At 41.0% G+C, this 12,781-nt stretch overlaps 1 protein-coding gene across 1 annotated transcript in view; it reads right to left on the bottom strand.

Moving 5' to 3' along the window:
• LOC148104377 (disintegrin and metalloproteinase domain-containing protein 19-like) overlaps positions 1 to 12,781 on the bottom strand; it is an 80,352-nt gene that overhangs the window by 42,534 nt on the left and 25,037 nt on the right. The window contains exon 4 of the mRNA XM_087838357.1: positions 3,482 to 3,563. Coding sequence (XP_087694483.1) covers positions 3,482 to 3,563 — 82 coding nt within the window. The remainder of the gene's footprint in view (positions 1 to 3,481; positions 3,564 to 12,781) is intronic.

The following is a 12,781-nucleotide window of genomic DNA, read 5'->3' on the forward strand; positions in this document are numbered from 1 at the left end:
TTGTGATGAGGGTGTTCAGCTGTAAAGATGGCACCTACAGGAAGTGGCTTACTTATTGCAAAGAACGCCATTTATTGTTCTGCTTTCTGTGTCTGGCATTTGCAAGGTGGACTGACATCAGCGCATTTATAACAGGCATGGGTGACTGGCGACATGTACATCTGCGCACAGAGGAGCACGAAAAGAGCATTACACTTTTTTCTTGAGGTGCTCAAAAGGCAACAATGTCAGTTGTTAGCTCACAGAGCACAAGTGAAAAAGAGATGGCAAGCGTATAGTGAATGTGGTCAAAGTACTTGGGTAGAGGCGACTCAGCTATGAGCATGTGGAGAATGAGGCTGCATACACTTTTGGTGATAACACTATCAATCATGATAACTTTCAGGAACTGACTGTGTTATTAGGCAAGTGTGATATGTGCCTTGGAGAACATTTGAATGACTGCATTGAGAAAAGCAACAAGTTGCATCAGTTCTGTGGATCAAGAGAGAGGGTAGAGGGTCTCTCACCGCCCTACTCTCCAAAACAACTGTCAACTCAGTGATTGATGCACTTGGCCATCTCATTCAAGAGAGCATCGCCAGTGATGTCCAGAAAGCTGGTATGTTTTGTGTTCAGTTAGACACAACCCAAGACATCACAGGTTATGATCAGTGTTCAGTAATCATCAGGTATGTTACTGACACTGTGCAGGAGAGGCTCGTCTCCATCGTGAGGTGCGAAGCATACACGGAGCATAGAGCTGGGCAATATAAGATTTTTTCATATCACGATATGTTTTTTCATTTCAGGTGATAACGATATATATCACGATATAAGCCAAATAACTATATTTGTAAGATTTAAATGTGCCGTTGCTCACAAGTAAAATGTGAAATAATCAGCAGCTTGTTTTGATTTAAATATTAATTTCCCATAATAAGTTCAACAGGGTAGATGTACTTAAAGAATTTTTCAGACAAATAAAGGCAAATATTGCAAACTACACAAAAGGCAGCCGCTAAAGCATTTAAGTTTCAAAATAGAGCAAACAAAACAGACTAAATTGTAAATTCCACTTAGAAACAAAATATTAATTCTAAAAATAAATCTTAGTTTGTTTTACAGAAGAACAGACAAAATTGAATAACTTTTGACAATATCAAATAAACTGAGAAATTCTCAATCTCTCCTTGTTGTATAGCTTAGCTTTTCAAACAGTTTTAACAGTTACTTTAGTCTGACAAAAGCCGAATGACGACTTAGCGCTTCCAGTCAGAGATTGAGCATGCACCGGTTTATTGTATTTCCAGACTTGCTTTCGGCACAATTTACAGTGCGCGCTATTCTGTTTTTGTCAGACTTGAAATAGCCGAAATACCTTCACACTACAATACTTCTTTGGCTCTTCTGTTCAACAATCTCTCCGGCATTGGAACCATCATCGGTTTTCTCTTCGGTAACCTTCGGTCACGCGCTCGGTTGATTTTTCTTTAGTCAGCACACTCATTTCCTCCATTACCCGGGCGGCACGGCAGCTGGCTGCTTCCCAAACAAATACACATGTGCGGCTTGGCACTTGTGCTGTACGTAACAAGTCACGTGACGTGACGCTGCGGCTGTGATTGGTTCGGCTCTGCACTACTTAATTTGGATTGGCTGTTCTTTTTTTTGTTTTTTTTTAAGAGGACAAGAGAGATGAGGCTTATTGCAATAGTTTAACTTTTCTATCGAGAAAAAGTTATTTCGCAATACATATCGTTATCGTTCTATCGCCCAGCTCTAACGGAGCAGTACAGTGTTCAAGGAGTCCTATCACAGGGTTAATCTGTGGGAGAAACAAACCCAAGAAGAGACAAGACACAGATGCTTCAGTCCAATAGGTGAGACATGGTGGTGCGCCAAGCATGATGCCCTCCAAAAAATCTTTGTGGACATTTTGGAAAACCAGATGATGATGCCCTCTTTGTTGATGCAGTGCTCACGCTGGAAGATTAAAAAGAGGGAAAAAGAAAAGCCAGCTGTTCATGCCAAAGCACAAGGCTTTAAAGAGTGTCTCTTGAAGCATGAAACTGTTAACAGCACAGATATTTCTTAGAGTGTTTGAGCATACAACTCTTCTGTTGAAGTACTTTTCTCTGCCCATCATATGATGACAGCCACACAAGATAGCCTTAAAAGTATCGGCAGGTACTTCGCAACTGTGAAGGCAGCTGCAGACACATTTGTGAAACAGACAACTCAGAGGGAGGACAACACACACATGGAAGCAAAGCACACCATTGTTTTTTTTGTGACATTACCAATAAGTTTGATGTGTCACATGGCCCTCTTCCTATTGAAAAAACAAAAGTTGTATCCAAGATGGTTGACTTCTAAATGGCCACCATGGTCACCACCCATCTTGAGGGTTTTGCCCCCTCACATATACTAATGTGCCACAAACAGGACTTTGATATCACCAACCATTCCCATTTTATTATGGTGTATCCATATAAATGGCCCACCCTGTAGATAGTTCAGGAGGTTAACTCAACGAAGCAGTCTTTTGGTTTCCACTAAGTACGGGTTAGAATACCAGAATAGGGAGGATGGTGTAGGTCTAAGTTTATTAGGGTTCATGGCTTTTCCTATAATACCTGGTGAGCTAGTCTCTAGTCAAAATGCCCAGGCCAATTTTTTGTCCAAGTCCAGCCCTCTCAGCCACCTCAGAAAATAGAGTTGACTCTGGCCCTTCCTTGAGAATGCAGTGGTATTTTTAACCCACTCCAGTTTATTATCTATGTGTACTCCGAGCTATTTATAGTCCTCCACAATGACCCCCTGGATTGTACCAGAGGTTACAGTTCACAATCAATTTTTTGGTCTTTGTCACGCTGACCTGCAGATGATTCTGCTTGCACCACGTGACAAAGAAGTCAACCACAGCCCGGTACACTGTGTCATCACAGACAATCAACAATCCAGGAAACAAGAAAGGCATCCACCCACATCACTCTCAGCTTATCACCCAGGAGGGTCAGCCTGGTGGTACTGAACGCTGGAAAAGTAAAGAACATGACCCTCACAGTGCTCGTCAGCTGGTCCAAGGGAAGCAGTGCGTGCATTGTCAAATCTAAAAGTACACAAATTCAAACATACCAAAGTAAAGTGATCTCACCCTCTCTCTCTCTCCTATAATCTCAGACTGCCCTTCAAATAGAAACAGCTAGCATTAGGAAGTAAACAAGTTTCAGTACTTTAGCACCATTACTAGAGTCTGTTTGTTTATGTCATTTTATCTCAAAAATCTGGGTTAAAAGAACCATTCTATGAAGAGAGGGAACTGATCTGCCTGCTTTTTGGAACAATGAACTTCACAAACAGAGACCCAAGTTTAGAGCACAGAGATTGAGTTAATGTTAGAATCAGGAGATTCTTTAAGATGAGTTAGCCTGAATAGATTGATAATATAAATGAAATTTTCTTAGGCATCTACCTCTTCTTGTTTCTTTATACTTACAGTGTAATTGTGATTAGTAAGAGTAACAGGTTTCCCATCCTCTGTGTAGTATGTCTCTGCAAAGTCTTGACCCAAAAGCTCACTGAGAGAGAGAGAGGGGGGGGGGGGGGGGGGGGTGTGTGGAGAGAGAGAGAGAGAGAGAGAGAGAGAGAGAGAGAGAGAGAGAGAAGGAGAAACAGAAGAAAGTGTAAGTAATTATAAAATACATAATTTTTTAAAATCCCTTTTGAATGTAAGTGTCAGCATCAGTGGTAGAGAGCAAATCAAACACACAACCTGAGGCCAAGATCACACAGAATACTTTCTTGTTATAAACTTTTTTTCACTCTTTATGTGTGAAAATTGATAATTGTTTATACCAACAAAACAATGTGTACAAAAAGAATGTGAATGAGACACTGGAATATAGCAGGGGTTTTTAGGAGACCAAAGCACATAATTGTGCTACAGAAAATGACAGTGACACACAAAATCTGAGACACATGTAGTTAAATGAACTCGCTAATAATCCTTTGATAAGTCAAGGTTGGTGACAGATTTTTACTGAATTGACCCTATCCACACAGTCTTCCTGTAGGAACCATACTTGGAGGCAGGATTTCAATGTTTTAACTATTAAAACACTGCAAGAATTTTGGTTTGAACTAAAGGTAAGGTTTTACCAAACATACTTATATCAGCAATCACAAACTTAACATTTGAATAGCAGAAAGAATTTTCATTACAGCTGAACCATGAGAGATTTAAACACCAAAGAGAGTTGGAGATGATGAAAGAAAAAACTGAAAAGGATCTCTCCTAACTCTTGGTAGCACTGTCACTTGGTGTTCGCTCTCTCTGTGGTAGAGTATCACTTCCTGTTCCTGCTCAAACACAGTGGTGTTTTTGAGTAGCTTATCTGCTTAGCAATTTAATTAAAAACTTTTATATACATTCATTTTTCATAGTATAATTTTCACGTTTCATCCGAAGCACAGTTTCCCTGTAGTCACTACCTAATTTATAGCCAACGTATTCACTCACTGTCTGTACTGTTTCGCTAGCTTAGCTTAGCTCATAGCCGACTCGCTAGCACCATGGCTACTTCACCTGTCCCTCCTGCACTTTCCTGCTTATTGTGTCAGATGTTTAGTTACTCCTCGTCCTCCTTTAGCAGTAATGAGATTTGTAACAAATGTGGCATATTTGCAGCTCTGGAGGCCAGGATTATTGAATTGGAGACTCGGCTTCGGACCCTTCATTCACCTGTAGCTAGCCAGGCCCCTGTAGCTGGTGCAGCCGAAGATAGCGTAGGCCCCGCTGTTCCCCGGCAGACCCCAAGCAGCTGGGGAAAGAGGGCGGCTGGGTGACGGTGAGGAGGAAGCATAGTCTTAAACAGAAGCCCCAAGTACACCACCCCAGGTTCATGTGTCTAACAGTTTTTCCCCACTCGGCGACACACCCGCCGGGGGTCAAACTCTGGTAATTGGTGATTCTGTTCTCAGACATGTGAAGCTAGAGACATCGGCAACCATAGTCAATTGTCTTCCAGGGGCCAGAGCAGGCGACATTGAAGGAAATTTAAAACTGCTGGCTAAGGGTAAACGTAAATTCAGTAAACTCATAATTCACGTCGGCAGTAATGACACCCGGTTACGCCAATCGGAGGTCACTAAAATCAATATTGAATCGTGTGTAACTTTGTCAAATCAATGTCGGACTCTGTAGTTTTCTCTGGTCCCCTCCCCAATCAGACCAGGAGTGACATGTTTAGCCGCATGTTCTCCTTAAATTGCTGGCTGTCTGAGTGGTGTCCAAAAAACGATGTGGGCTTCATAGATAATTGGCAAACCTTCTGGAGGAAACCTGGTCTTGTCAAAATATGACTATCCAGAGTTGGGACCAGGAAGCAGAGTTGCAGTCTTACACGCCTTTCTGCAGCTTCTCTCCTCCTGCTACCCTCCCAAAAAACCCATCTCCATTGAGACTGTGTCAGCTCCCAAACAGACAAAAAACAAACTAAAATCCAGCAATAAACAATTTAAACATAAAAAAAAATCACAAAGAAAGAACAATACAGTATCCACATCTGAACCAAAGAGTAAAACAGTGAAATGTGTATTATTAAATATTAGGTCTCTCTCCTCCAAGTCTCTGTTAGTACATGACTTAATAATTGATCAACAAATCGATTTACTTTGCCTTACAGAAATCCTGCAGCAGGATGAGTATGTCAGTTTAAATGAATCAACAACCCCGAGTCATTCTAACTACCAGAAATCTCGAAGCACAGGCCGAGGGGGCGGTGTGGCAGCAATTTTTCACACCAGCCTATTAATTAATGACCAAGACCAAGACAGACTTTTAATTCATTTGAAAGCCTGATGCTTAACCTTGTCCACCCCAGCTGTAAAACTCAGAAACCAGTCTTATTTGTTATCATCCAAGGGCGTAGATTTGGCATGGATGGAAGGGACATGTCCCTACCAATATCCAACAATTATTGAATTGTCCCCACCAATAATTTGATCTCTTTGAGTAAAGAAAAACAAACCCGATAGAAAGAAGAAAAAAAAAGATCTCATTCACCTAGCGGTGCAGAAAGAGTTAAATTGCGTTCGCTACTGGAGTCCTACCTCATGTGACAAATATGGCCAATGTGATTGGCTGTGCCTCTCAGGGAGCTCTGTTTAGTTTTAGCAGCGGCAAGCCTGCACTGCAAGGCCCTGCAAGGAGGAGAGGAGGATGCCACAAAAAGGAAGAACCTGGATATAAGAAAGTACTTTTCAAAGAAACATGTCAGTCATTTAAAGTCAAGTTCACTCATAAAATGTGTCCGTCATAATAACGTTACAGGCTATGCTAGGCTTTGGCCCACAGTCTAAAATTGTAACAGTGAATAACGTGTTTTGGAAACTAACTGCACCACAGGCAGCACTATTAGTTATCTCAGACTCAGAGCAGCATTTCTAATTTTGATTGAAGCTGTCGGAGAAAACGGCAGCCTCGAGCGAGCCAGGATATTAGTTTACAGAGGCTGTTAAAATTATATGTCTAACGTTAAAATGTTGGTGACACAATAATTTCATCCTAATGGCACTGACAGATTCATAGGGTTAATTTTTGAGACAAAATATCATGAGGTAGTCACGATTTTGCAAATATTCCACCTTGTAGTGCAGTTTGCACAACTTGTTTTAAAAATGCACTCACCCTACAAACATTACAGATGAGGCAAGATCTGCACAAATTGACAGAAACACTGAAGCAGCTACACATTTTATTCTTATTGTCATGTATGTCCTATTTGTCAGATGACAGAAGAACCAACACAAAGCTAAGAGAGTAATGGTGACACAAGATCACAGGTGAAATTGGATGATGACCTATTGGTTCATTACTGTATTTGAAGCACATGTGTGACTGTAGGGCTGGGCGATATGACCCAAAATTCATATCTCGATATTTTTTAAGCCATTTTAAGCCATAAAGTAAGAACAAAAAGAGAGTTCTTAGTCAAAGCTGTGTTCCAGATGTCACACAGGCACTTTTATTAACATAGAGCATAGATGTACATAAAATTTACTCAAAAATAAATTATGAGCATTTATTAAATAATAATGTTGCATAAATAAAAGAAAACAATGTTGTTTTTGTGCATAACAAAAAGCTCACAATTGTGCAGTCAAAATGTAAACTAACAGACGCTGAGCATAGTAACAAAGACAGATTTCACAGCTGCTCTGTTCCCAACTTCTACTGTGTGACTGACAGCATTGAGTTTGAAATCCTCTTCGTAACCATGTCTCTTAACAGGTGCCATTTATGGTCCTTATACACAGTAGGGTAATATTACGTTGAAGCACAGTACGTATCACTCCGCGAGGCTCCTCGGTCGCCGTAATGCTCTGACAATCCATCTAGCGGTGCAGCTCCGTAGCTTACCAAAGTCGTATTAAAACATTTTTTGACAGATTGCTGAGCGCTGTGTACCACATAAAATCTGTTCGCGGCCATCAAGCACAACCAGAATTCATACATAAGGCGCGCTGTCAACTTTTGAGAAAATGAAAGGATTTTAGGCTGTGCAGCGCCTCTGGGCTGCATGGCGTTAGCGTGGTTAGCTCGTTAGCGTGGTTAGCTAGCTAACACATTGACGGCGTCCAGCCCCACGCACGGGGCGATGCGCAGTAACTCGTTAACGGAGATTTGCCGTGTCCATCTTGTCGCTTCCTGCAGGTGAAGCGATGGGGGAGGAGGGGGAGTTGTGTTCAGTGAAGGAGGGGTGAGGCCGAGTAATGTTGAGTAAAGACAAAAGTGGACGAAAGAGAGGAAAACTTGCGGCTCCACAAGTATAGTTATAACGTAACATAGACTATATCGATATAAAGGATATTGTCACATCTTATATCTCGTATAAAAATATATCGATATTTTTTAAAAACTTGATATATCGCCCAGCTCTATGTGACTGCATGTATTTGGAATGTCTCACTGTTATTTATCAGGTGACAGAGGCAGCTCTGCCATGTTGTAGCTCGGACAGAGGTGAAGAGGCAAGGTAACTGGTACCTGACTGATGTTTTGGTGCTATAGATTAACGAGAGGAGCAGGCATGTGTTTGGCTGCTTCACATAGTGGACATTGAGTTGTTGTGTGGGGACACCAGTAGCATTAATGTCTGTTGCTGTAACAGTAGTTCATGTTTAGAATAAAAAATCCCAGCTCACTGATTTGATCGGAGCAATAGTGCCTAAAATGTTGCATAATGTTGCTGAGAGATCTTTTACTTTGTGGTAATCTTGGATGGACAAAAACCACCGGGTCATTCAGTGTTCCCTTAGTGCTAATGTATAAGAGATGTTGGTGTACTATAACTGAACTAATGTTGTTAAGTCCTTAAAGTCATATTCTTTTATTGTTATGACTGTATTTGAAGCTATTTTTATTTTTGTATGATATCTGATTTATATGGAATATGGCTGAAGTAAACTAAAGCCTAAAATACTTAGTCATTTGTTTAATAGTAATTTAACATTATATAATTCCCATATAAAACTATGAATTGTAATTTTAAATGGTTTAAAAGCATGTAGAATAGCATATGTAGGCAAGTATATTTCTCTTCTTTTTTTTATCAAGAAGAAAAGACAAAAAGGAAAAAAAAAAAAGAAACAGGGCAGGGTTCGGTGGTTGAATTATCCGTCCCCACCAATGCCATCTATCGTCCACCTGGGCTTTACACAGAGTTTCTGTCTGATTTCTCAGACTTTTTATCTGATTTAGTGCTGGGTGTGTGTATGTAAGCGTGTAAAACCTGAAGATAGAGACAAAATACTGTTAATCTGACTATCTGCCATTTTGCAATTCATCTCATGTAAACAATAACGTGGCGCACAGCGTGATGAGAAAAAAGGCACATACCTTTGACATTGAGTGACGAACTCTGTATTCCTCGTCCACACATAAACGCAAAAAAGGAGTTTTAAAAAATCTCAGTTTTCGGTGATTCGAAACGCCGTTTACGAAAAAGCTGCGTTTTCAAAAATACCCGTGTAGGTGTGAATGTAGCATAAAAGAGTTAGTAGTTTATTTTCTTACTACCTGTAATTTATTGCTTTTTACTTGTATTTGCTTAATTGTTTACTAAATGTTTGAGGTGTGAAATAAACCGCAATGGAGAAAAATATGTGTGTGTGTGTGTGTGTGTGTGTGTGTGTGTGTGTGTGTGTGTGTGTGTGTGTGTGTGTGCGCGCGCGCATGGGGAGTGGGGGGGACATTTGTCTTGTAAAACAAAGGGGGGCCTAGAAAAAAGGTTTGGGAACCACTGTGTTAACATATGAAATAGAAACTGAACATTTAACAGTGTTTCCTGAAAGCCCTCTCCTGTCTGATCATTTCCTGATAACATTTACATTTACAATAATTGATTACACAGCAGTGGAGAGTAGACTCTAGACTCCCTCAAGAGAGGATAAGAAGGACAGACGCAACAACATTGTCATCTCCTATGTAGCCGGTGTATCAGAAAAACTCAGGAGGGTTTTCTCCAAGCATGACATCCCAGAGCATTTCAGACCCAGCAACACACTCAGACAAAAACTGGTTCACCCGAAAGACAAAACTCCAAAACACAGACTTAACAATGTGGTGTATGCTGTACAGTGCAGCGAGGAATGCCCAGACCTCTACATTGGAGAGACCAAAAAGCCACTTCACAAGCGCATGGCACAACACAGAAAAGCCACCTCCACAGGACAAGACTCAGCTGTCCATCTGCATCTAAAGGTCAAAGGTCACTCTTTCGAGGATGCCAATGTTCACATTTTGGACAGAGAGGACAGATGGTTTGAAAGAGGAGTGAAAGAAGCCATCTATGTCCACTGTAAGCGACCATCTTTGAACAGAGGCGGTGGTTTACGACACCAACTCTCTGCCATCTATAATCCAGTTTTGAGATCCCTTCCCAGACGCCTTAACGCCCACTCACATCCTGGGCCATCTGACCTCAGGAATTCGCATAATAAGATGGGGCCAGGTTTCACAATGAACTCACCCGAAACCCTGGCTGATTGCGACCCACACCAAGTTTCACACCTTGGCTCAGACGATTAGAGGATCATCAGGGGGTCCTTTTGTCCCTCTGTGGGGGGATACTCCCACTAGGGTTATATCTGGGACTCTCCACCATTTGACCTTAGAACTGAAGAAGCTTCTCGGATGAGACGTGAAACGTCTTCAAGTAACTTAAAGAAGTCCAGACGCTTTTCTTTGCAAGCTCCCAAGGGCGTAGATTTTGTTTTGGCATTGGTGGGGACGAATGATTCAGGTTTTTTTTTTTTCCTTTTTGTCTTTGCTTCTTGATAACAAAAGGAGAAATGTACTTGCCTACATATGCTATTCTACATGCTTTTAAACCATTTAAAATTATAATTGATAGTTTTATATGTGAGTTATATAATGCTAAATTACAATTAAACAAATGACTAAGTATTTTAGACTTTAGTTTACTTCAGCCATATTCAATATAAATCAGGTATCATACAAAAATAAAAATAACTTCAAATTCAGCAGGGCTGGACTGGGACAAAATATCGGCATTTTGACTAGTGACCGGCCCACCATGGTATTATAGGAAAAGTCATAAATCCTTTAAAGCCTTTATAATAAACTTAAACCTACACCACCTTCCCTATTCTGGTATTCTAAATAGTAACACCTAATTTATAATTACATATACCTATAACTAAAAGGGTTGCCAACTCCTCGGCTGTAATTGGTCCAGCCCAGAGTCGATCATGACCAACTGGCCAATCCACCACCATTCATTTATATCATTAAAAAAAGAAAAGGAAGAAAACCCCATTGGCCCATAAAAACGAAAAATCACGAGCGGCCCACTGGGCAAATGCCCGGTATGCCCGATGGCCAGTCCAGCCCTGAAATACAGTCATGACAATAAACAAATATGAGTTCAAGGACTTAACAACATTACTTCAGTTACATTACACCAGTGGTTCCCAAACCTTTTTTGCTGGGCCCCCCTTGTTTTACAAGAAAATGTTCGCGCCCCCCCTCGCGCGCGCACGAACACATCCTCCAACCACACACACCCATATTTTGCTCCATTGCGGTTTATTTCACACCTCAAACATTTAGTAAACAATTAAGCAAATACAAGTAATCTGCAATAAATTACAGGTAGTAAAAAAAAATAAACTACTAAGTCTTTTACGCTACGTCCACACCTACACGGGTATTTTTGAAAACGCAGCTGTTTCATCCACACGTAAACGGCGTTTCGAATCACTCTGCAAAATGGGTTCAAAAACATAAATAACTGTAGGATGCTGTTTGTCCGTGATTTGAACCGGGGGAACAAATCGTGGCAGGATCAGCCTGATGTTATTTGTATCCCGCTGTAACTTTACTGTATAAAGAGCTAACATCTCCAAAATGTCAGGAGAAGTTAGTCATTACAACAAGTGTTTGTGAACTACAAATCAAGAATGTGGGATACTGTTTGTCCGTGATTTAAACAGCCCAGCGCTGCTCCCAACAAAGGGAAAACCAATCCTGCGGGGAGACCTACCTTGGCACTTGTGCAGGTGAAACCAAAGGGAAGATTTGCTTCACCATATTTTCTAGTCTTTGGCTTAGAATGAAGTTTGTTTGGAAACATATTCAGCTATGCTTCATCTCCTGCTTTGCGTTTGTGTGGGCGCCCGTGCTAGCAGTGTCCAAGCGTTGTTGTTGTTTTTTTTCCCTTTTCATGCCGTGCCCCCCCCCGCAATGGCTCTGCGCCCCCCCTAGGGGGCGGGCCCCACACTTTGGGAACGTCTGCATTACACCAACATCTCTGATACATTAGCACTAAGGGAACACTGAATGACCTGGTGGTTTATGTCCATCCAAGATTACCACAAAGTAAAAGATCTCTCAGCAAAATAATGCAACATTTTAGCCACACTATTGCCCCGATCAAATCAATGAGTTGGGATTTTTTATTCTAAGCATGAGCTACTGTTACAGCAACAGACATTAATACTACTGGTGTCCCCACACAACAACTCAATGTCCACTATGTGAAGCAGCCAAACACATGCCTGCTCCTCTCGTTAACTGAGATAAACTGCTGGCATATTGGTTTTACATCTATACTGTCCAGTTTCTCCTGGTGGACATACAGCAGCATTGTTTAATCTCATTTGAGTCATTGTTGACTTTAGCCATGTTTTTAATCTTCTGAGAGCACTGAAGCTTCTTTCAGCCTCAACTGAGGATACTGGGATGACTAAAAGCAGCCTGACAATTGTCATGATAATAAATAGTAGTTAATCTGTAGCACCAAATCATCAGCCCGAGCTACAACATGGCAGAGCTGCCTCTGTCACCTGATAAATAACAGTGAGACATTCCAAATACATGCAGTCACACATGTGCTTCAAATACAGTCATGAACCAACAAGTCATCATCCAATTTCACCTGTGATCTTGTGTCACCATTGCTCTCTGAGCTTTGTGTTGGTTCTTCTGTCAGCTGACAAATAGGACATACATGACAATAAGAATAAAATGTGTAGCTGCTTCAGTGTGTCTGTCAATTTGTGCAGATCTTGACTCGTCAGTAATGTTTGTAGGGTGAGTGCATTTTTACTGTGCAAACTGCACTACAAGGTGGAATATTTGCAAAATCGTGACTACCTCATGATATTTTGTCTCAAAAATTAACCCTATGAATCTGTCAGTGCCATTAGGATGAAATTATTGTGTCACCAACATTTTAACGTTAGACATATAATTTTAACAGCCTCTGTAAAC

This window comes from Neolamprologus brichardi, chromosome 3 (assembly GCF_056152115.1).
Source record: "Neolamprologus brichardi isolate AB-2024 chromosome 3, ASM5615211v1, whole genome shotgun sequence".
Taxonomy (NCBI): domain Eukaryota; kingdom Metazoa; phylum Chordata; class Actinopteri; order Cichliformes; family Cichlidae; genus Neolamprologus; species Neolamprologus brichardi.